Source organism: Mangifera indica, unplaced genomic scaffold (assembly GCF_011075055.1).
Source record: "Mangifera indica cultivar Alphonso unplaced genomic scaffold, CATAS_Mindica_2.1 Un_0002, whole genome shotgun sequence".
Taxonomy (NCBI): Eukaryota; Viridiplantae; Streptophyta; class Magnoliopsida; order Sapindales; family Anacardiaceae; genus Mangifera; species Mangifera indica.
Window position 1 is genome coordinate 952,813 of NW_025401094.1, and position 25,814 is coordinate 978,626.

The following is a 25,814-nucleotide window of genomic DNA, read 5'->3' on the forward strand; positions in this document are numbered from 1 at the left end:
TTATACACATACAGATCTCGGTTATAAATCTTCAATTTGATAAATAAGAAAAATATATTGCTATAAATAGTGACGGTGAATCAAAATATTTTCTAGCTAATATATCCCATTCCAAACTTTAACAACATTGAAAAATTTTCATTTCTATTGATACATTATGAGATAGAGTTAGAGATGACAATGCTAAGGGGAGGGGTGGGGATGGCGCTCTTCATTCCCATGGGGTGGGACACATTCTCATCCCTCCTATGGGGAATCCTCATCCCTTATTCAAAGGAAATAATTCTTCCTCCACCCCAGTCCCTTCTAGTTCCCTCTGCTTAACTACTATCATAGTAATGATATTAGTTTAAATAATTAAAATTGTAATGAATATTTCATAAATTATACTTTATAAACAGCTTCAGGTTAGACACATGGCGGGTCAAGAAATATATTTATCACACCACTCCCCTTTACGATTGTTTTTATCCTCATCCCTTGTCTATGTCGGATAATATTCTCCTCATATGGGACAAGTTGGAGATTATTTTTAGAGTCAAGTTGTCATCTCTTCTCAGAGAACAAAAATTTAAATATAAAACGATAATTGATGGATGCAAATGCAATACAACATTTTAGTGTGGGATAATATGATAGAGTTACTAAAGAATTGAATTTTAGTTTGTGTGTTAATTATTGAGAAGATTTAAGTAAAAGGATAATACTTATTACAACTAAGGAGTTAAAATTCAAGTCTGACTAACAGAATTCAAGAAGCTTAAAATAGTTTGTGGCAACCACAACTCAAGCATATTGAAGCATGCCATTAGTCCCCTTTAACATTCTCACGATCAAGTGCGCCCTGAAAACTAGAACAGGACTCTGAACAATCTGTAGCATAAAAGACAACAGATTATTCAGAGTAAAAGCAGAAGCAATAGAGAAACAGGTAACGAATCTGATTAGTTAATTCGAAGGACAAGGTGGTCCCTCAACATTAATGAATCTCAAAGGATCTCGGAGCTTAGCCTTGAGGCTCCTAACATCTCCAAAAATTTATAGTTTTTTACACAAGCAGACTGTAACTGAATGTAGACTCCTTATTCAAATAATAGAAAGCAATGTGTTGGCACAAAATAGACATGACAGTTTGTGTCATTGGATTATATTTTTGTTATTTCAGATTAATGAGACGTGTAGAAAATTGTCAGCTCTAGCACAAAACATAATTAATTGCTTCATCCATCCAAAGAACAGAGCACCCAGGGAGTAAGTTGCCTGAAGAACATCAGTATACAATCTGAGTTTGCTTCATTGTGATCGTTGCAACGATAACAATTTGTAACAAGAAATTGCTTAACATGTTTCAAATATTCCAGGCCCTTGCATATTTCATATTTCGGTAAAACTTTAAACCCTTGAGCCAAAAAATAACTGTAGTCGTCTCCTTGGTTGACAACCAGAGATGGCCTCTTCTTATGTCATCTCTCACCATTGTTTCAGTGCAGATATCAACTGCAAGGACATGGGAAGCCAAAAACAGAACTGAGATATGTAAACTTAAAACATTTGCACAGATAAAAATCAGCCAAAGAAAGTATGGTTACAGCTTCATCAAAAAGAAATCAGATTGAAACTAGAAAACATGTTAAAGATAAGCATCTACGTCTGGATTCAGAACAATTCCTGCCTTCTCTCTTTTACTGACCTCCATCATAAAATCGAAACAGAGATAATTCTTAATTACTTTGTGAAAATTGATATAGTAGCTACAACTAAAACTTCCCTACCTCCTCATTCTCCATCACCAAGACATCGGGCAGAAAAATCTAGTGTTCCCTCAGTAGCCTTTTCCGCTATATGCAGAACGTCTTGGCTTGTTTAAGGTGATGATTTTTATCTGGGGTGCAAATTCGTCTAGCTTGTAGGCGTATTTGAAAAACTTCCCATCATCTGTTGAAGAAAACAGAATCAAAAGTATCTATGTCTACATCCGGAACAATCCCTGGCTATTCTCTTTTACTGACTTCCATCATCATATCCACACAGGCAGAAAAAAAAAGCTCTGTACATATCAAATATTCACGGGAATTAATAAGGTGGCTATGACTAAAACTTCATTGAATTAAATTTAAAGAAGCCTACTTCCTTGGTTTCCAACACCAAGATATCAGGTAGAAAAATCACATGTTTCCCTCATTCATTTCTGCAAAATGCAGATCTTTTTGGCATATATAAGCTGATGTTTTCTGGGAACAAACTCATCCAACTGGTAACCATTGAAGAAAACTTTTCCCCTGTTACCTTAAGAAAACAGAAGCAAAACTGAGTATATTAGGAAATCAAACTATGATAGCACACCATAGAGAAGTAAATTAGCCGAAGAAAACCGGAGCAAAACTGAGTAAATTAGGGAATCAAACAATCATAACATAAATCTTTCATATTACCTTCCAGGCTTAACAGAAAATGAACCATAGAGTTGGGAAGGGCATTCTGTGAGCAATGTCACAATCAACTTCCAGTCTCAAATTCTTACATCTTATCTCTACAGTAGGCAATTCCACACCAACTCTACAAAGATAAACCTTTAACAGTTAAACACGAGGCAAACAATCTATTCACACTTAGAAACAGAAAACATATGACATTATCGATCTTGCTTATTAGCAATGAAAACTAAAGAAAAACTAAAAAGAAAAAGAAAATTGATACTAACTTATAAGTACTTCAATTAATCAGACTAATTAAAGTAAAGTACATTTGCTCAACTAAATGCTGAGTTTAAACATCAAAAGGCAAACCAATGACTCGATGTATCAAAGACTGAGGTTCCGGTAAGAATATTATTAAAGTTACAAACTTTCTTGCAAGCCAAAATAATTACAACATAAGTACTTCAATTGGCTTATGAATAATTTAATCAGGTAGATTTGTTCCAAAAGTGAAGTACATTTGTTCAACGGTGAGCACAAACTTCATGAGATCACAATATGAAAAAAGGAACTGAGCTTTCAGTAAGCAAAATCAGTAAATTTACAAGCTTGCTTGGAACCCAGAACAACTATAACAACAGTACTACAATTAAGCACATTCTTTTCATAGACCACCATAAAAAACTAATCTTTCAGCAAGAGCATTAACAAAGACAAACTGTAAAGAGGCTTCATTTTGAAGGTTGTGTACTTAGCCCAACTGGAATTTTTCACAGAATCCAATTTGTAATCAAAGAGAATAACACAATGAAAGTAAAAGCAGAATCTGTAGAGAATGAGCATTGTTTTGATATCTGAAAAGTACTTGTAAAACAAAATAACAGTGCTAAAATTTATAAAAAAAAAAAAAAAACAGACTGTATGAAAGAAACTCATATACGTTAATATGAAATTATGAATAAGATTGTGTTTAACAAATAATATTATGAATTAGTTGAACAACAGAAAGGAGAAAAATGGAAAGAAGGTGTCCAAAGATATAGAAAATAATGAACTCCATGATTGATAAATCCGGCACACAAATTCTCTTGGTAGAGTTATTACATAGCTTACTTGAGAATATGTAAAGCTTCAGCTTTTCCTGTGTCCCATTGGATGTGTAGCTCATGAAGAAATCAGAAGAGTACATTCTAAGCAATGAAATCAAAACTTCCCCTGTCAACTGTTGATGAAAACAGAAGCACAGCAGATTCAACCGTTGAAGAAAACAGAAGCACTACAGAAACTCAGATCCAACTGGACATAAAATTACTAGACATTTAAATTGATCTCCATCAACTTATAAGAGAAATTGAATCTTTGCCAATGACAATAATGACCTGGATTTCTGGCAGCCCAGTGGACAGACCATCAATGATTTTGATAAGATTACAGAGAACATAGGCCACAGAATGCGCATGGTGTATATGGTTAGTTCAAAATTGACTGTGAATTGACCCAGGAAGCTGAATACTAGAGAAAACTTACAGGAGTCAGTGCTAAGGACAGAATCATGGCTGTTAGCCATTGGAGACACCTAACTCTGCAATAAATTCATAAGATTGGATAATATCACTATAGTTCTTCATATAATTATATCATTTTAATTTTATCCTGACAAAGTAAATATTGTCCCTAAGATTTAATTAACATCATGTTTAATTCTTAATCAATTGAATTTTGAGGAAATGTAAGAGGAAATTTATACTAATCCCACACACTTACCATGTGATTTTGCAGTTGCTACCATGGGAACTATGGGAATCTTTCCCATAACTTTGAGCAATCTGTAATGATAGAGAACAATACATAAACTTAATTGAAAAAAAAAAAACTGTAGAGAATGAATGCTACTTTTAGTCCCTAAAATGATCAAAATATATTAGTTCGACAAGAAGACGAGGAATTTCCTCAACAATCACCTCAATAATTTAAAAAAAAAATAACTGTAGAGAATGATTGCTACTTTTAGTCTTTAAAATGATCAAAATATATTAGTTCAACAAGAAGATGAGGAATTTCCCCAAAAATCACCTCAATACTTGAAAAACACATTTACTCAATCAGTTTTAACTTTAACGATTGCTTCTCTGCACATACTTACAGGATTTTAATTAAAGATGAAATAAATAATAAGCATTGAGGATTGACTGGTATTAATTCAATAAAGGACAACAAAAGGTATATAAAAATGTATATTAATAAATAAATGAAAACATACCATCTTGTAATTGTTGTGTGACCAAATTAAGGTCAGTAGAACAATTTTCCCAATTCACCCACTCTAACCTTGGCATGTTTAAGCCTTCTCTAGAGAAAGTTTTCATCTTGGAGCATTTCCTGACATGTAATGATTCCAAGAATTGGAATTTTAAGGTGTAATTCCCAGAAAAGAAGCACGTGAGACTTTCTAAATTAAACAAGGACAACTCCTTCAATTTCTCAAAAACAATTTCACCTTTCTCCATATCTTCCTTATTTGCTAATACTTCTACCATCATTCCACATTCTTCTATTGACAAGCTTTCCAAACACACTAGACTTTTGACTGTTGAGGATGTCATTAAGTTTTGCATACCATTGCAGTGCCATACCATTAGAGACTTTAGATTTTCAAAAGATGATGATGGTAGTAAAGTCATCAAATTGTGACAATATTGTACCCATAAACATTGAAGATTATGAAGAATTGATTTGAAATGAAATTCTTGTTTCCAAATGCATTTCAAATTAAAAAGTCCTTGCAATTTTAGAACTTTTAATTTTGCTAATGCTCCAACATATTCCTCACCTTCTCCACATGAAAATATCTCTTCATATGAATTCACTTTCAATATGAGTTCTTCAAGGCTGGTAAACTTTGTAAGAATATGAATTGGAATATATGCATATTCATCCTTAATTAATTGAAGAGTTAATACTTTGCCAAAGTTCTCTTGTAACTCTCCTTGTGAAATTGACATGATATCTTTGCCACATAACGTCAATTCCTTCGAAAAGGAGTCAACCTGAAGAAAAAATAATACAAATCAAATTAAAATTATTATATTAACATATAATAATTTTATAAATATAGGTGTGAAAGTGTTTGGTGGCTACTAGTTCAACAATAATGCTCAGCATATGCACAAGCTAATTCTTTTTTATACGATATCAAGGTCAGTATTGTTTATAACACAATTTATTATAATTAATGCTGAAAATAAAATATTCTTAAAAATTGGATTACATATTTAAACTAATCATTTTGAAAACAAACCTTTTCTTTATGTGCTTGTTGTATACTTGCATTCAAGTCAGTCCTCCCAATCTCTACCTCCTCTATCTCATAAAGAATTTTGTGTAACTTCGGTGTGCTTAAGATCCCTTTAGAGAAAATCTTCATATTGGGGCATCCTTTTATAATTAACTCTTCCAATGATGGAAAATTGAAAGAGTATTTCCCAGAACAAAAGCATGTAAGATTTTCTAACTGTTTAAGTAACAACTTGTTCAAATTGTTAAAAACAATTTCAGTTGTTGCATCTCCCTCGTTTTCTACTATTTCAGTTAGCATTCCACAAGATTTTATGACCATTTCTCTCAACTGCACCAAGCTCCTTGCCATTGCAGGTGTTATTAACTTCATTATCAGCCCTCGACACTTAAATAGTATGAGAACTTTAAGATTCTGGAAAGAAGCCGAGGATGACAATAGACTCATCAATCTATTACAGAAACTTACATGTAGAGCTTCAAGGTTTGGAAGATCAGAAATGCTAATAATTTCTTTGTATTGACTATCAGATAGTTGGAGCTCTTTCAAATTGTAAAATCTTTGGAGGAGTCCAAGTGGAATATTTGTTGAGTCATCATAGTAGATATTAAGAGTTTTAGTTTGACTCTGCCAGCTAATCTTTCTCACACCATCCTCCAATTCAAATACCTCCAAATTAGAATTGATCTACAAATACATCCAAACTGTTAATTTATGAAAATCTTAACCATTTGTGCAAATACCAAATAAATACCGAATAAATCAATACTTAAAATCATTTGTGCAAGTGATTAAATTTTTGTTGGTATAAACTTTGTTGTTCCATGGTGGATGGTTCCTTTTTTGGGCAGCTGGGATTCTTTTGGTAGTGTAACAAGCAAAACTTAGTAGAATTCAACAACTGGATATACATGTTCACAACTAAAATCAAAATAAATTTAGAAAGAAAATGTTATCAAATATGTAATTCCATGAGTAAATCTGAAATCATAATCATATATCATATGACATTATAATTATTTAATAACAATTTCCTTAATTCATATATCATGCATCAGCTATAAATACACACTGTAACCTTCAATAATTAAAATTTGAATAAATGTAATAAATATGTAGAAACTTATTTTTCTTTTTCAAGATGAAATGAAATAAAAAGTCCATACCTCATACTCCAAGAAAATAGATTTCGGATCCAAAATATTAAGTTCGCTCTCCTCATTATTCTCTCTGAAGCTTAGATATTTTGAAGTGAATTTGTCACAATTTCTCACTACCAACTCTTTCAACTTTGGCCATTCTGAAGTATGCACTTCAGGATAGAAAGCAGCAAGTTCTGGTAGATCTTCAAGCTTCAATAAGGTTACATTAGGAAAGATAAACTTGACAATTGCATTTGCTTCTTCTTTTGCAACAATCTCCTCTAAAACCTTACAGTTTTGTATCTTGAGTTGTTGGAGTTGGTGGAGGCTTTTGGCAATGGAAGATGGAAACGCATATTTTATGCTCTCACATTTCCAAAAGATCAAGTGTGTAAAATTTTGATAGAAGGAAGTTGGATGTTGGTTGTAGCAAATCTCCATAGAATTATCATCTTTCAATGTCAACAACTTCAGATCAAGGGAGATGTCCTGCAATAAAAGTTAATTATTATTATAATATAAAGAATAATCATTTGCTTCTAATGGACTAGAAAAATGTAACAAATAATAGTTATTTGTCTTTCTTCTTAACTAACAAAACGTGCAGACTAAATTAATTGAATGAATACCTGGTTTTGCTTTTTGTATGATCTTTGTATGGCTTTATTAAGATCATTCCCCTCAATCTCTACTTCCATTTTCTCCCACTGATTATTAGTATGATTCCACCTTCGACCATAATTGATTTTGAGTAACTTTGGTGTGCATAAGCTTCCTTGAGAGAAAGTTTTCATGTTGGGACATTCTTCTATGATAAACTCTTCAAATAATGAGAAACTGAAAAAGTAATTCCCTGAGGAGAAGCATGTGAGACTTTCTAACCGTTTAAATGACAACTTCTTCAAATTGTTAAAAACAATTTCACTACTTGATGTTGCATCTCCCTCTTTTTCTACTATTTCAATCAACATTCGACAGTCTGATATGCTCAATTCTCTCAACTGCACTAAGCTTTTAATTGTTGAAAGTGTTGTTAAGTTAACTAATCCATTGCAATTACTTACTGTGAGAACTTTAAGATTCTGAAAAGAAGTTGAGGATGGCAGTAGACTCAACAATTCATGGCAAAACTCTACATGTAGAACTTCAAGATTTGGAACATAAGATAGGCTCTTAATTTTTCTGTATGCACAGGAATCTAGTTTGAGCTTTTTTATACTTTTAAATATTTGAAGTAGTCCAACTGGAATACTTGCTAACTTATCTTTAGAGATTTCAAGATCTTTAGATTGACTCTTCCAAGATATATTGCTCAAACCATTCCTTAATTCCAATACCTCCAAATTGGGATTGATCTACAATTCCATCAAAACAAAATCCAATTAGTTTTTTAATTATATTCTTAGCACAAAATTTTAGTTAATGGCTACCTTTATTGATTTATTTTTAATTTAAAATCAATATTAAAATAACCTTAAAAGCCATTTATGAAAATTACGTTAAAAAAAGTGGAGTTAACGGAATGTAGACCATGTAGGAAAGATGAAATTTGAGTCTCACTCAAATTACAATATTCAAAATTGAAGACAAATAATAAGAAAATAACTCAAATTTGTAATATAAGTATATAACAGTGGAAATCATACTATTAAAAAGATATTCTAAAATTCCAATTACCAAGATAGAAATATAAGTAGTCAAACTTAAAAGGTGAAAATATGTCGATTCATCAAACTTTGAGTGGGAAATAGTCATTTGGCCATAAATAAGATAAGAGATTGATACCTTATGCTCCAAGCAAAGGAATCTCAAGTCTGAAATATGAACTTCACCCTCCTCATTATAATCTTGGAAGCCTGGATATCTCGAAGTGAATTTTTGACAATTGTATATGCAGAGATTTTTTAACGTTGGCAATTCCAAAGCATGAATTCCAAGATAGAAAACTATAAGTTTTGGTAAATTTATAAGCTTCAATTGAGTTAACTGTGGAAAGATGGAATTAACAACTTTTTCTCCTTCTTCTCCAATGATCTTCTCTAAAACCTCACAAGATTTTATCTGAAGGTATTGGAGTTGTTGGAGACCTTTGGTTATGGAAAATGGAAACACATATGTTATCTTATTGCACCCCTCTAACATCATCTGTGTCAAATTTTGATAAGAAGAAGTTGAAAGTTGATTATCCCAAATCGTTCCAAAACTAACATTGTTCAATACCAAAGCCATCAAATTGGTGAAAATAACCTGCAATAAAAGTTAATTGTTGTTTCAATATTTATGAACTCATATAAAGTAATTCAAAATATAAATAATTGATTCTTATCGATTTATCAATGACATGCAATTAATATTAACAATGTATTTTGTCTTTTATCTCTAATAATATCAACTATGGAATCAAACATAAATAAATGGTATCAATTTGACAAAAAATATGTAAGCATAAGAAAAAGACAAGAATATATGTTAGAGAAGTACTGGAGGTTGTAGTCAATACCTTCTTGTTAAATAATGGCATTGTTGGCATTTCATGAATATAATTCTCATAATCTGAAGATTCGGCTAAGCCTAAGAGTTCAACATTCTTGATCACATATAATTCTTCTAACTTGACAGTAGAATTGAAAAACCATTTAAATATCCTCAACCACTGCTCCTCTTTGTTGACCATTTTTGGATATTGGAAAAACCCACCACCTGTTGATATGTTGAACCTTTTAAGCTCCCTAGAAAAGAAGTCTTTAGGCAACATCTTGTTATCGTTAATATCCAATTCCAAACTGGTGAGATTAGATAAGAGCATCAACTCCTTTAGTTCTTCATTGTTCCACTTAATAAGGCATCTCTTTACATAAAATTCTTCCAATTGGGAGAATTGTGATATCACATTTGGAGCAATTATTTTCAATTTCCAGCAATTGCTTAAATCTAAAAACCTTAGTTGAGTTAATTGACCCAATTCTATAGGAAACTCCATAATACATGAATGATTCAAGCTAAGGACTTTTAGTTTCTTTAGCTTTCCAATAACAGAAATATCTTCAACTTTGCTATGGTCTAAACACAATGTTTGAAGATTTATCAAAAGATCAATTGATGACGGCAGTGACGATTGTTGTAGTTTGACTAAATTCAACACTCTGAGCTTTTGCATCGTAGTGAAGAAGTTTTCTGGGATTTCGAAAGAAGAGTTTGACATATAGAAATATTCAAGATTTGGACAATCCAAATCGTTTGGCCAAAGCTGACTAATAATATTACTTCTACCAAGTAAAGAGATTTTTGTGCATTTCTTGAGTTTTTCCCTATCCTTCCATTCTCGTTCAACATCATTTCCCATTGTAAATACATGGTGATCCACATATGCGATTTTTATAGCAACAACACGAACAACCTCATGCATAGCAAAATGTCCACTTTTGAACCCGTCTAGTAACAAAGATGTGTCTTTGAGATCGCGAATCAATTTATCTAGTCTATTCCTTGCATCTTCCATTGTTAAGTTAACACCTTCAAGTATATCCAAACACACAACATGTTTGAATAAGTCTAAAATGGAAGCATTGTTTTCCATTAGACTACAAATTAAAAAAGTCTTCTTAAGTTCATCATCTCTTAAATAATAATAACTTAACGCGATCTTCATGTGTTCCTTTTCTAGCAATCCTATGAACTTTTTTGGTGGCTCTCTCAATTCTTGTAAGGCAACTTTCCAATCAGATGGATGACTCCTATTTTTTAATGCTTTTGCGACTGTACAAATTACAATAGGCAATCCACCACATTCCTTGCAAATATCATTTGGTAAAGAACTCAATTCACATCTTTGAAAAGCATTACCTGCACAAGAAGCTAGAATTATACTAATTGCATTTTGTATTTACATGCTTTTGATTCAAAAACATGACAGTTCTAATTGTTGTTATTTTCACCCTAGCAAGCTATTATCTTATCATAGAAAACAGGGAAATTGGAAACCAAACTGAAAATAACGGCATTTACCGTAGCACCATCAAAGCACTGTAAGAAGTGTTTCTTTGAATGAAAAGAATAAAACATGTGTATTATACTATTTATCAGATTGTTAAATTACTCTGTATTTTCTACGTGAATGATTATACAGATTTTGCCGTTACTATTTGAACTTTTTATTTATTCACATCAAACCATAATACAAGTTTTATGTTTTTAATGAGTTATAACAATGTAAGGAAAAGTGGAAATTCTATAACTTTATTACCTGCTGTTTTGGTGAATAGGGTCCAAGATTCTTCTTCATTTAAAATGCCCATCTTGAAATTTTTTGAGCAATCCATTTTCTCCAACACATCTAAGTTTCTTGTTGTGAACAGAAGTTTATTTTTTCCACGATCAGCTATGAAAGGAATTCCTATAGTCTTGCCAAATTCTAAAGGTTCCCAAATATTATCTAGAATTAGAAGAATATTCTTGTCCTTCATTCTTAAATATATCTTCTTTGTCATTTCACTTTCGTTTTCGAATTTTAGACCCAAGTTGTCTGCAATCACTATTTGAATCTTTTTTGTATCAGGAGATTCTGTTACCTGCAGGACAGAAAAGAAATATACGCCCAATAAGAACCAGAAAGAAAAGCAAACCTTAACAGATAAACGATATTGTATTGAATGCCTCCTTAATATCATCAAATAAATTGAGAGTAAATAAGACTTACTCTTTTCTGAATTTTGATAATTTACTAACCAAAAATTTATCTAAATTATCCAAGTTTCAATGGTCTTTGTTGTATACACGTGTCTTCTTTTTTTTTAAATGTATGTATGATTGACTAATCACATTTTTTAGTGCTAGACGAAAAAATGTATACATTTTTCTTTCAAATTATAATTGGTACAAAGCGCTTGCGTTGGAATAATTAAATATTATTTTAATAATTTATATTATTTAATTTATAAGATAATAAATTACCAATAGTATTATATACATAAATAATTATATAAATTTAAATATAAATAATGATGTATTATTTACTATCTGATTGAATATTTTTTTAATTTTTAATTATAATTTAAAATTATCTAATTATATAATGACATACCATTATTTGTATTTAAATAAAATAATATTTTATTTTATTTATCATCTAATTAATATCATCAAATAAATTAATCATATATAATAATTACCTCTACAAAAACAATCTCTTCAAAGAGCTTATCCTTCTCAGCTTTCCTACCGATTTCCTGCACAAGAGTGGTCTTCCCAGTACCACCCATCCCATAAACGCCAACCATGTACACATTCTCATCATTTAGAGCTTCCCATACACTCTTCACAATGGAGTTTCTTGATTCAAAAGCCAAATAATCATCATTAGATGTAAGCCATATCTCCGGTGGATTAACAGGAAAGGAAACACGATCGAATTCCTTTTCTTGTTGGAAGAGTGGATCGATATCATCCCACTTTAATTTGAATGCTTTCTTGCTTTGTTTGTAGTGAATGATGAAGTTGGGGCACAATCCTTTGAAACATCGTGGATTGTTTGCTTTTTCTTGAATCAACTGCCCTGCTACAGTAATCGTCTTCTCCACATCTTTCTGCCACACATTAACATCATGTTTGATCTCTTCCACATTTCTTTCAGCTGCAGTAACCTTACGTTGAATTTCGTCTCTTGTGTTCTTCAACTTATCAACTTCCTTTTCCAGAATTTTGAAATTGGTAGTGTAGTTGTACAAGTACTTAAATTGATGCCAAATCGGAGCAGCCAACCGTTTGCCAACTTCGAGGACAGGACTCACCACCCTCCCAATACTCCCAGCAACATCAACCATTTTTAAAACTTTTTTCAGGTTTCAAAAGCAGAAGAGAAGTAAAGAAAATAAAAATAATTAAAGCACAACTGCCGAAATTAAAAATAAACAAGAGAAACGGATTTTTTTTTTCTGGTAATTGAGAAATAACCGAACGCGAAAAGTTTTTTTTTTGGAAGAAATCAGAAAAATTTTTCAAGAAAAAAGAAAACAGAAATTAGGGGGAAAAAAAGCTGAAATAAAGAAAGTGAAAGAGAGAAAGTAACAAGGCAAGTAAGGTGCAAACAGAAGAAATCAATGGATGCTGTTTCAGAGAGGTTTGTGAGTGAAAGTATTTCAGAATGATTGAAAGAGAAGAATTCTGAAGATGATAAAGAGAGATTGCAGTGAACAAGAATCAGTTGCTTTTAAGGTTACTGTAAATGATGGATTATCATCTCAATTCTTTAATAACATGAAATGAAAGCTCTATCAAATTCAATTGATTTGATGCTGGAAATTATCGCTGACCTCATTAATTAATTTGTGGTGGAAAAAGAGAAGTAGATAGATAATTAATCTGACAAAGACAAAGGCACCTTCTAGGAACCAGCCACAATAGAGACTTTACTCTTCAAATATCTCCACTGAAAATATGAAAATATCTCAAGTAAAATAACAAATTTTGTCGTGTAGAAGGATTTTGAATTAATTCTTTAACCTTTTTTTTTTAATTTTGGAGAGTAAATTTTATTCCCATTTATCTTCATCTCTCTTCCCTACTTTTGTAAGAAGATGAAGAGACATTGCACTGGAAACTCACAACATGAATAGGGTTGATATTAAGGTCTTTGTCATTTGAAGAGTGGACTCAGGACTGTGGACAATTTCACTTAGTTTAACGTTATTTTAAATAATTATTAAAATGATATGATATTATATATTAAATAATTCCACTTCTAATTTACATGAAAATCGATGAGATAAATTTAAATTCTAAAAGAGATATTCGGGCATCAAGTGTGGCTTCCAACTAAAAAGTAAGTTATGATGATATACGTTTTCAACCACAATAGACTTTAACAAGACACTCCTCAAGGACTTTCAACGGGAGAAAGACTAAGATATAATTTTTCTTCCTTGTGGTTTCAGATTATTACATGTTAGTCCAACTATTTCAAATATTATAATTTTGTCCCTTTGTTTTTCAAATTATTATTAGTTTAGTTTTATGCTTTTTGACAATCTTTTTTAAGTCTATTCCATCGATTGTTACTAAAGCAGATCGATATAAAATGATACATCACAAAAATATCATAAACCAAAAAGTTTTATCTTAACTCAAAGCTTTGTATAGCTTTTATGGTTAGATTTAGATCAAGCTAACTAAATTTTATTAGGTGTTTAGTTTGAGTTTAATTGAAATCTTTATCTAATATTGCTCATCATATTAGTATTATTATTCATCTATTTGTCAAATTTATTTATCTCGTTGATAATTTTATTTATCTAGCTTTTAATCTATAATGATATATTTCATTAACTCAAACGAATTCATTTTCAAGTTGACCATTATAGATTTGCATCAAACTTGAATCAACCCATGTTCAATTTTGGTTCGAATCAAATCTAATTTTAATTACTTTTGAAAAGTAGCAAGACCTACAAATTTTAGGCACAATCCGCAAATTTACAAACCATGTTGTGGTCTCATGAGAAGACCTATGAGTCAACACGATGCAATATACAAAAGTTCTAAAATTTATTTTTTTGTAGATCTACCCACAAAAACGCCACAAAGGCACAACCTGTTGTGACGTGGCTAAGTTGTGGGTGTTTAGGTTTTAGCATAGCACAATACAACTTGTGACACATTGAGCCTCATCATTTTTTATCCGGCACAGCTCGGCCCATTGTCCCCTCTATTATAAAGAAAAGCAATAAAAAGTGCTTGTCATAGTGCCAAATTCAATGAATGATAAAAGCCCTATGAGATTTCTAAAGCAACAAAAATACATCTCTATATATTAATAATGCAACATTTATTGATATAAATTGTTGTTTATTGCAATTAGAAATTTTTTTTTATTTCACAATTGGTAGGATTGTAGTCATTCTCTAAAGGGAAAATATTTAGATTTATCCATTTTGAATTTAGTAAATATTTATAAATATTACATGGAAAATTTCTTAACAAAACTTAGACAAAAGAAGACTGTCCGCTACACATCATCAAGTCAACAATAACTAAACATGTCATTTATCACAGATCATCTCAAAGTCTTCGAAAAGAGTCACGTCGTTTAGAACCAATGGCAAAAGCATGACATAATAGCTAAATATGTGAAGGTACTTTCTTTTTACATCTCATGGCTATATCAAAAAATAATCATTTCTATCAAAATGAGATTATCTCTTTAATATAATTATCTTACCCTATTAAAGACTTATAATAAAAGTAAATCTCTACAAACTGTTTGTATCTCAATTGTATACATAGTTGAAACCTTGTTACTTAATTTTACAAATATAAAGGATTCGGCAGAGATAAAAGACCTCAATTAGTCTTCAGAGATTAGACACATGTTTTCTTGTACTATATTGCTAAAATCTTAATAATAAGATTTGAATAACATAATCATAGATATAAAATTTGGAACAACAAATCAAACAAAATTCAAAACGACATCATTTTATCAATAAGTGACAAATTAAGATATAAATTTAATTGAATCAAATTTATTCGAACCGAATTCAAACTATCTTTAATTCTGGAACTAGGACCTAGGGGTTGGGGATATTTGATATGGATTCAGTTTAATACCAAGTTCAAACTGAGTTGAAGTCTCGATTTTACAAATCAAACCAAGTTTGAATTAAAATTCAACTCATTATCTCAAGCAAACCCTTATTTGAGCTTGATTTGGATCAAATTCATTGCTACATATGATTAAGTTAACCCTTTGTCTAAATCAAATTAATCTAAGGGACTAGAATAGAAATTCTACCCTGCAAAAACAAGAAGCCTATGATAGGAACCTGAAGTTGCCTCACCTGGAGCCAGCAGCAGCAGCTTTCCTTCTGGAGATCCTCTCCCAGACTACAGAGCCCAGATCAGAATACAGAGGCAATGGCAGTGATGTAGTTGTATTTGGAATTTGTTTGTAAGCAAATAACTGAATCAAATTGTGTGTAATGAACAGTAGTCTTTGTATTGATTTCATGTATGAAACGGTTACAAAATGTCTCAGCAACTTTCTGATACTTCTACATTCAATCACAACAACACAATTAACAAAAATACAGCAGTTTGGCGATTACATCAGCTTCCACAATTCAATTCTTCCTCCAGCAATCAGAGAGGCTGGTTCTCTCCCTTCCTTCCTATGCTGCCAATATCTGCTTACCTTTTTCCTTCTTTCCTATGGCTGATATATCAACTCTCTTCTCACAGTGCCTTCTCCATTCCTCTGAAAGTTGGAGACCTACTGCTTCTACAGTTGGAAGGTGGTTCACTGTTGCTTGCTCCTCCTTTTGTGGCTTTACGGCTGTTACTCTTGGACCCCTGACACTTGTAATTCCTACCGTTGCTGAATTGGTTGCCTCGGCTTTGTTTCTCTTTCGTACATAAACCTTAGCTCTAACAGCCTGCTGGAAAGAGAAGTGCAATTTTACATAATGAACACTTGTCAAGGCTCGAAGCTGCTATCATTCATCATTGAAGCTTCCACTAGAAAATGAACAAGATTTTCACTTTTTATCACGAAGGATTATCAGTTCTATTTCCAAGAAAAAGCCATTTTATGCATCCAGAATTTAACTAACCATGGAGTAAAATAAATCAAATAAAACTATTTTTCTGAGGAATAAGAACTAAATTAAAATTCATGCTCCATAGAAAAATATGAACAGTCTTGAATATAATTTCTACTGTACAAAGTCATGAAGCCTATTGGGAAGAGAAATGCAAGTAAGCATCTTTATACTGGAACAGCCCAAAAGAAATAGAAGAAAAGGGTGCTTTGAGTACATAAACACACGGGCATGGCAACAATGACCAATTTCATTCCAAAAACCATTAATGTATACTTCATCATACAAGGAAAACCTTCTAGAGTGTCACCAATCAGCTTGTTGGAGCTGTGTTCTCAGTTTCTGAAAAAATATTTCTCCCTAGAATTTTGTGTAGCAAAACAATCAACGAGAAAAACGATTTACAACAGATATAGCAGGCCGTGATTTGGAGGAAGTTAAAGAGTGAAAAGAGTGATGTTCAACGCTAAGAGCCCAAAAACAAAAAAATGTGCAGCTCAATGTGTCCATACTCCTTGTGGTCGAACCTTTCTCATCTTGTATGCTGCGGCAGTTACCTGGGAGGGAGCTCTGACAGTTGACCAGTCGAAGAGGGATTTGACAAATTAGAGGGGAGGGATCCAGTGAGGGTGTGCCACCCCACTTCAAATCGGTATCAGAAGGCTCAACTACATGGACTGCTCCATCACTCATGCCAAGAGCAATTTGATTAGTCTCAGATGGATGAGCCGCTATAACAAAAGGATAGGTGGTAGTGTTGCTGCTGTTGCTGCTGCAGAAAGAGCAATGCTATGCATACACACTTTTAGTACACAAATAAGTACCCATAGATGTGTTATCATATAATTAGGTGTTACTTTATCATTGATTCAAAATCACCTAATCATATAATAACATATTCATGTATGTATTCATTTAAATACTAAAAGTGTATATATATGGTTTTATTACTGCAGAATATATATTGTCTGGACGAATTCTACTGCTTCAAGATTTTGATAGGAGGAAATTAATGAAAATTTTTTGAAACCTTTGAACTGGTTTTTACATAGAATAATGCACTTACCCAGTGAAGGAAGGTATGTAGGCAGAAGGTGCTATTCTACATCGGAGCCTTAAAATGTCCGCATCAAAAACTCCAACAGCACCTTCACAAAAACCAGCATACACCAGTAAACCATCATATGAATATATTACACTTGAAATGGGAGCAGGGAGTGTTATCTTTTGAAGGCCACCACAAGTTATAAAATCGTAGCATAAGAGCACAGTAAAATTTGCCAGACATGTTGCAGTACCAGCAATAAAACTTCCATCAAAGTGCAATAAGCCATGGACTAGGACAAGGTTTCTAGCATACTATCCATAGAAATGCATTCTAGTAAGTTTTACTCTAGTTGGTCACGGTGGAATAAGTACAATGATGATAATAAGCTACATAACTTAATCTTTTATGCAAACAAGAACATGTAATTCGGGTTCTCATTAGCCTACATTATTGTGATGCTACGTTTACACACACTTTAATCAAATTGAGATCATGGACAAATTAATTATCATATGGTAAGTTTACTAAAAGAGAGTGAGTGAACTGATGACACATTACAACTAGATGAGATGGAAGTAAAACTTACTGAATTTGAACATTCAAGCTTGTTGCGATAAATAGAAATTTGGCTATCATGAATTGCCAATAGATGTGTCTCTGATCAAAGGGGATTGATAGACAGCTGGTGCTTGTATGAATCTTGATTTCAGCTTCTCCCATTTATCAATGCTCCACAAACATAGTTGCATCAAATTAACTGAATATAAATAAATAATCTTATCATGTTAAGGAACTCAAAAACCCAGAGATAGCAATAAAGAGAAAGCTTCAACTTAATTTTTGGGACTTTGACTGAAATTCGATAGCATTTAGAAGTAACTGGGGGAAGCCACTTTGAAACTTGTAAATTAGAGTCATTCTTCATTTGTATGACTGACTATTCTTTTCAGTGAGGTAAGTGACTAGCTTTCCTGGATATGGAATACTTACCTTTCCTGCTTTCACTTGTAAAACCGATATATCTTATGCTTCTTTTCCTCCCTCACAACTTATTATGATTTAACACTACAGAAAAGGGATTTAAACTCAAAACGCTTGGATCACTTGGCACAATATTGTGTTCAATAGCATTGTGATCTAGAAGTCATATCAAAAACTCTAGCTAATAGGTAAGAGCACAATACTGGCATTTAATCTATGATACTAACCAAGATAACCAGATTTATTTGAAAGAATAATTCAAAAAGAACATTTTCATTGAAAGATCTTTGCATTAGAGGCTCTCTCAAAACAATTTGATTGTTGAACTAACCTATTCAAACAAGAACAACTTATGTTTGGGTACTTATCAACACCTATTGTTGAGAAGGAAACATACAAGAAAACTATATTTACATGGTAATTCAACTATATTTGAAAGTTTCACCAAAGAAACAGCTCGTAGTATGCAGCCATTGAGTACCCTCAATGGATTAAGATCAATCTCAAATCGCAGCTCTCATGCTTTTACAAGAGAAATACCTTTAAAACATGATCTATTTGAAGGTAGAAATTGCCATGGATATTTCACATGTAAGACATCAAATATGCTGAAGATACCTTCATGTAAGTATCTACGACTACATCTCATCATATCTTCACAGGCAAAAACAAAAAATGCAGATCTTCTTGGCATATATAAGATGACGTTTTCTATGAACAAACTCATCCAACCGGTAACCATTGAAGAAAACTTTTCCCCTGTTACCTTTGAAGAAAACAAAAGCAAAACTGAGTACGTTATGTAATTAGACTATGATAGCACACCATAGAGAAGCAAGTTAGCTGAAGAAAACAGAAGCAAAACAGAGTAAATTAGGAAATAAAACTAACATAAAATGTTATATCTTGCATCAAGCTAAAAGCAAATAAACATATGACGACAAATAGACTTGATCCTTCTGGAAAGTTGCAAGGTAATCTAAAAAATTAAACTAAATTCTCTCTGTAATTTAGAGGAGAGAAACCTTTGGTTTGTACAGCTGAATACAACAGAACAGTAATAGGAGAGGTATAATCAAATACTACAAAATTAGGAAACCTATCAAAGATGTGTACTTATGATGCTTTGAGCTTTTCTTTTATGATTCTATCTTGTTTATGCAAGTTAGATATTTAGTTATAGATTCATTTATATGACTGATACTCAAGTTGGTAACATTCCAAATGTATTCAAAATGATGGTGAGTTAAAAAGAAATTCTGAAACATTTTTGAGATTTGTCAGGAGTTTCTGAGAGAGCCTTTAAAAGTGTGGTCTTCCTGCAATTTGGGGGCCAATTGACATCTTATTTCCATGCCAATACACTATCAAAATATAATTGCTCAATTTGAAGTACAATATCATTCGTACCAAATTTATAACCAGAAAAATATATTCAGGAGCCATTCAATTCAATATATTTGTACTTTATGATCCTTGATAGACCTTTCCTAAATTGAATACAACCTTTCTCACAATCTTGCAACAATCTACCAATAAAACACGAAAATCATATTTTCAAACAATATTTGAAGTATATCATGTTTTAAAACTATAACGTCATTACATAAATCCTTAATGAAAGTTTCTGAAATCACAAAAACGATATGAATTTCAACTTTTGATTTGCTCCCAGTGTATTGAAAGTCATTTGTTACCAACTTTGCTGCCATGTCAAATAGATACAAGAACAACTTGGCAATCTCATTTGTGAAGTAAAAAACATTAACAAATATTAACATGCACGTTCGATTAGTTTTAATCCTATATATTTGAGATGACAAAAATGATTTGAATTTATGGTAATTAAGCAAACGAGATTATTGTCAATTCTGAAATGGTTACAAATAGTAAAAGGGAGGGGATGACGTGGTCATTATGGGTTGTTTGAAATGATTGTAAACTAAAACACAAAACCAGATACTAAAGTGGATTCATCTGTAAGAACAGAGTCAATGCAATTTGCCATCAATGACACCTAACTCTACAATAAATTTTTAAGATTGGATAATATCACTAAAGTCATTCATATGATTATATCATTTAAATTTTGATTAATATAATATATAACCTTATAATTTATTAATAAACTGAAATTCTAAAGGCAACTTTTATATATATATATATATATATTCAAATATGTTTAAGAAGAAATGTAACCTCATATAATGCCACACTTACCATATGATTTTGTATTTGTTGTGCAGATGGACTATATTTGGGCTATTGTTGGGCCATGATTACAAGTTTGAGAGGGAAAAATTCATTGGGCCTGATGCATACATCTGTTCATTTCTTTATCCTCCCAAATTCTGTCAATTCTCTTTTCACCCTTTAGTTTCTCTTCTGCAAAAACGGTCATCCATCCACAAGTTCTCTTCCTCTTTTGTAGGTATTCGGTGGAAACTTCAATTTCATTCGCACATACAGGTTGTCACTGAGACTGACTCAAAAATCATAATGCTTTCAACCATCGGTCTGGTAATCTCTCAAAAATCGGTAAGAATCTTTTAGCTTTCTTCACTACTTTCTCTGCACTGTCTTTCTAACATACTGTCTTCTGTTTGGATAATCATTAATTCGTTTTTATAATGATGTAAAATGTTTGATTTGTGTTTGGATAATCATTAATTCGTTTTTATAATATTGTAAAGTGTTCGGTTTCTGTATCAGTTCGTATTGTCCTGTCCTATATCTCTGGTCTGTTTTAGGGCTTATCATTTGTTTTTTTGGTTGTTGATGGATGTTTTATTCATGTTTCGATCAAAGATTGATTCTTCTATTTAAATTTTTTTATGCCCTAACTGTTTCTGCCTTAAGCTTGCATTATACAAAAGTATTGTTTTGTTCATGTTCTGTGTTCTCACTTTTAAAATTGAAGTCTTGCCTTTCGTGAAATATTACTACATCATATGTTACCAAATTCTGCGCCAAAGTTGAAATTCTTATCTTGATATTTGGACCATAATTGTTTGTCTTGGTCACATGTTTTGTCATTTGTGGTGTTTTTTTTGGATAATCATTAATTCGTATATATAAATTGTTTTTATTTATAATGGTGTCTTTATTTGAATTTGTAAATTTAGGTTCAGAAATAAACTGTACAATTATAATTGAATATTTTTTCCTGAAGTTCCGAAGATTTTTATATATAATCAAAAGGAATAAAATTTAGAAGACTAAATTTTAGAAGCTCCAGAATAACAACAATACAGCAGAGTCAAGTGATGAACCTGGCTTGGGCTCACATCCAATTTGTGCTTCAAAGTATAAAGATATGGGCCTGAACCAGTGATTATCACAAAGTCAGAATCATTCCAGTTTAGACAATGATAAGGAAACTGACCTTTTTGATTACAAATTGGCTAGAGATAGATCTTGGAGGAATACAGGGCTAACCTCTATTTATGCATATGCACGTCTGATTTTTTATGCTTTTCGTAGGGCTTATCATATCTCTGGTTTGTATTAGGGCTTATCATATATCTTTTTTGTTGCTGTTGCAGCTATTGTTCATGTTTTGTTAAAAGACTGATTCTTTTATTTCATTTTAAATCTTTGTATCTGCACTATTTCTTTCTGCCTTAAGCTTGCATAACATGACATGAATGGATTTTTTGTTGTGTTCACATTGTTTCAACGTTTTCTGTTTGGATAATCATTAATTTGTTTTGCAATTCATATTGTCATATGCTATTTTGTTATTAACAATTTTTTCAGTTCACATTGTGTTTTTCACGTTACATAATTTGAATGGAATGTTCCTTTTTTGTCTGACATTGAGTTGCAAATAATTTTCACCAGATCACAATGGTATATTTTCTAGATCCCTAGAGTGTAGCACTATTGGTGCAAAGAGAAATTTTAACCTTCGTCTTTATTGTATAACAATGTTGCCTACCGAGAATGAGTGTATTATGTAAGGTGCTGTTAGTTTAAGCTTGCATAATTTGAATTTATTTTTGTCATGTTCACATTGTTTTGTCTTGTTTTAGTGTTTTTCAAGCCTATAGGCAATATATTTGGGTTATTTTTGGGTTACAGTATCAAGATTTGAGGGAAAAAAGTAGGTTTTATTCAAAAAGATTATTGGGCCCGCTGCATACATCTGTCCATTTCTTTTCACTCTTTAGTTTCTCTTCTACAACTTCTACAAAGATTGTTGGGCTCGATTGTTGGGCTCTACAAAAATTGCTCTTCGGGCAACAACGCTAAGAGCAATTTGATAGACCGGTGGTCTTTCATGTCACTAAATCACTCTTTTAACAAATGAATTTCATATGTTAACAAATCTTTTTCCGCTTGATCTAGCTTAGATTCATTTGGGTGTTCCCCATAACCCAACTCTCAGTGTGGCTCCGATATCGCTTTGATAGAAAATTACAGAATTTGTAATCAAATAGAGAACAGAATTTGTAATCAAATAGAGAACTATAGAGTGTAAATACATAAGCACAAAGAATTTTATCTATGAACTTCACACTACAAGTGTTAATTCTCTTACAGAAAATAGTAACAAGAACTATAAGAAATATGCTGAAAGTAGAGATGCCAGCCCCCTCCCTCATTTGGCTGCAAATCCCCCCTAAAGAATTATTGAATTCTTGCTTGCCTCTTCTTCATCCTATCTTCTCTTTTTATAGTCTGTTTTGGCTTTGTTCTATCGATCTTGCTCTTGTTCTTTGGCCTTGAATCGAGCTGCTGATCAGGGCAAGCCTTGATTTCAGCTCCATTATCTGCCCTGGTTTCAGCTTCCTATGTTTAATTCCTTCGCTTTTCCTTTTGTATTGGAGGCCTAGCGCATTACCATTTCATTAATGTATTACTTAATTTTACTTGTGCTATGATATGTTCAGAGTTTTCATTTGTTTCAGTCAAAATACCTGGCAAAGCATGTTAATTTTCGTCATCTGAACATTCAGTATCTGGAATACCTTTAAACTGAGAGACAGTCAAGATACTCACTACGCTTCCTTTTTAGGACTCCCTCCCTTGCATCTGAATTAGGTAGTGCATATCCCTGTTATCAGTTCATACATAAACTTCATCAGGGAAAAAAATATATTCAATAATAAGTATATTGTACTTAAGAGGCCAGATTATGTAAATCCCAGAACTCAAATCCCAGAACTCAAATGGAGAATCACTCGAATGCATGCTCCTAAAATGGTTCATTTCAACTTTTGAACAACAAGAATTGACTACTACAAACTCAAAAAGGCAAACAGAACATAATGAAACATAAGGAAACAACTGCAGAACTATAGTCTGTAGTTGATACCTCGACCCTCATTAAACTAAAAGGCATACCTACTCAATATGATTCCCAATATGACCATGGAAGCAGAGAGCTCCTTGGTAAATTTCATAACCCTTGCAGAATCTGTAGCTCTAGCATCCATGGTGGACTAAGCACTTCCATTGTTTGGCTCGGTTGTATCTTGATCTTCCACCTGCATAATAAGTAAAACAGCAAATCAAATCCTTTAATATTTAAACTTCAAATGAGACTCAAAATTATGAAATTGAAAAGAATGAATACTATCATTGATAATACCTCTATGGAATCATGCATGTTATTACTTGTCCAAGCATCATTCTAAGAAAAGCTACGTCCAAAACTTGGGGAATGTATGCTTGGGTCCTCTTTAGGAACTGCCCTTCTGGTCAATAATATTTTACCTGGGAATACTGCAACCTTTAAGCAACCTAAATTACAAGAACAGATAAAGAAACCAAGTTACAACTTACGACAGTCCTACAGCTAGTACCAGAAGACAATGATGAAAACATTTTCCAGAAAGAGATTACGAGAAGGACATGCTAGCACAACAGATAAAGAAGCATCAATTAATTGAATGCTTAACTGAGAAACGAACATAGATTAGTCAATTCATGACAATTGGATGACCTCAGTTCAGTTTTCCAAGGGAATGAACCTAGAGCTTTTAGTACTAACAAACTCTTACTCATTGATTCATAAGTGATTAAAGCAAGAACCATGAGTTTTGTCATTGACACAACATCGTTTCGCCAAGGCCTAGAAGAGTGGACTTTCCAGCTTCACTAACACCCATCGATGTCATAAGCACAGTAGGCCTTAATCCAATAGATATATCAGAGAGCAGTTAGGAGTTTCCTCTTCTCCTAAAACCAAGGGAAGTAGAAGGTAAATTAATGACTAAACATGTAAAAATGAAGGTATTAGATTTGATGCCTTTAAATATCATGCAATGAAAATAACCGATTGTGAATGCAGAATGGCTAATAAGGAGTACCGTAGGGAAGTCAACATAATAGTTCATATTCTGAATTGCTACTGATTAGGGTTTAAAAGGTAGGACCATCCCTCCTGTCAAATAAGATAAGACAGAAAAAAAAAATCATAATAATGTAAAACATTAAAGTGAAACAAATGCAACTGGAACAAAAATGGATTAAAATCTGAACTGCAAGAAATCAAATTCACCATTCGAAGGAGAATCAAGTTTACCATCATTGGAATCTTGACTTGACTATTGGCCGGCTTTTCTTGCAAAATCATCGCACAAGATGATCAGGAGGCAGCATTTGAATTCAACTGGGTGAACATTGAACAAACTTCAGTAGCATTGAACTCAAACAGCTGCCATAGCAGAAAATTGAAGAAATACACATTGAAGGAACAACTTCTCTTAGTGCCAATTAGAATCAGTGCAGTGGCAGTATTGCACTTGATCTTTTTGAGATATCGCCAGCCGAATAAATGAATTAAAAATAAAACCTGAAGTACTAACATTTAAGCATGGAAAAACAAATGATTGTAAGTTGTAATTCACTGACCTTCTGAAGAAAGTCAGTTACACCTTGTCTTTGAGGACACCTGAATTCACCTGAATTCACAGTCCTTGAAAAATTCTACAACTTTATTGCATTGTCCTTGATACACAACCTTTCCTTCCGCATCAAAATGAAGTCATCAAAGAGTTCAAAGGTTTCTGGAACTGGGTGAAGAAGTAAAAATCAATACAGTAGCATCAGTGATATGCACCTGCTGCTATGGCCAAACAACAATCTGATATGCAGTTGAACTGTCTAAACCATTTGATATTTCATCCAGAAATAAGGCTTTTGTGGGAGCAACCACCTCTCCTGCATATTTCAATGTAAATTAATCCTTTAAGGTTTATAATAGAAGGCATCTAATACTTGGGACCTAACAAAGTTAAGATTATAACTTAAAACATTTACTCGATAAAAATCAACTACGAAAAAATGTGGTTACAGCTTCAACAAAGAGAAACAGCTTTAAAACATGATCTG

At 32.4% G+C, this 25,814-nt stretch overlaps 2 protein-coding genes and 1 long non-coding RNA gene across 36 annotated transcripts in view; 1 reads left to right on the forward strand and 2 right to left on the reverse strand.

The window, feature by feature from the left end:
* The window catches only part of LOC123205163, a 99,354-nt gene that overhangs the window by 56,771 nt on the left and 16,769 nt on the right, over positions 1-25,814 (reverse strand). For 4 of the 27 annotated variants that reach the window (XM_044622065.1, XM_044622066.1, XM_044622046.1 and 1 more), the window contains 7 exons: positions 25,006-25,643; positions 24,791-24,864; positions 24,482-24,659; positions 24,070-24,221; positions 23,823-23,965; positions 23,396-23,532; positions 22,913-23,307 (listed from right to left, as the gene is read on the reverse strand). The gene's annotated coding sequence lies outside the window, so the exon portion shown is untranslated. Of the gene's footprint in view, positions 1-22,912; positions 23,533-23,822; positions 23,966-24,069; positions 24,222-24,379; positions 24,660-24,790; positions 24,865-24,981; positions 25,644-25,814 lie in introns of those variants that run through there. The other 23 variants (XM_044622061.1, XM_044622060.1, XM_044622063.1 and 20 more) reach the window with 20 other exon arrangements.
* LOC123205165 lies at positions 1,615-13,117 on the reverse strand. Of its 8 annotated transcripts, none has more exons than XM_044622070.1 (12): positions 12,023-13,117; positions 11,098-11,422; positions 9,355-10,709; positions 8,640-9,101; positions 7,484-8,209; positions 6,879-7,343; positions 5,716-6,399; positions 4,678-5,464; positions 4,182-4,243; positions 3,531-3,999; positions 1,773-2,556; positions 1,615-1,690 (listed from the first exon to the last, which is right to left on the reverse strand). In XM_044622070.1, exons 1-9 carry the CDS (start codon positions 12,671-12,673, stop codon positions 4,212-4,214), a joined length of 5,487 nt encoding a protein of 1,828 aa, XP_044478005.1. In that variant the 5' UTR covers positions 12,674-13,117; the 3' UTR covers positions 1,615-1,690; positions 1,773-2,556; positions 3,531-3,999; positions 4,182-4,211. The 8 variants fall into 8 exon arrangements, with proteins under 8 accessions (XP_044478005.1, XP_044478004.1, XP_044478007.1 ...); XM_044622069.1 differs by having other exon boundaries at positions 1,633-2,556; positions 3,531-3,639; positions 3,945-3,999; XM_044622072.1 differs by having other exon boundaries at positions 1,633-2,279; positions 2,433-2,556.
* Positions 20,780-22,615, forward strand: LOC123205169. The gene is made up of 2 exons (XR_006499807.1): positions 20,780-21,011; positions 22,317-22,615. It is a non-coding gene; the product is annotated as an uncharacterized LOC123205169 (long non-coding RNA).

Excerpts from the sequence above, each read along its gene's own strand:
- LOC123205165 (XM_044622070.1), bottom strand. The coding sequence starts at position 12,673 with ATGGTTGATGTTGCTGGGAGTATTGGGAGGGTGGTGAGTCCTGTCCTC. Across the intron at positions 8,210-8,639 it reads TCCTTTGCTTGGAGCATAAG|ATCAATCCCAATTTGGAGGT; the intron begins GTATCAATCTCT and ends ATGGAATTGTAG. Across the intron at positions 6,400-6,878 it reads CTATTTTCTTGGAGTATGAG|ATCAATTCTAATTTGGAGGT; the intron begins GTATGGACTTTT and ends ATGTATTTGTAG.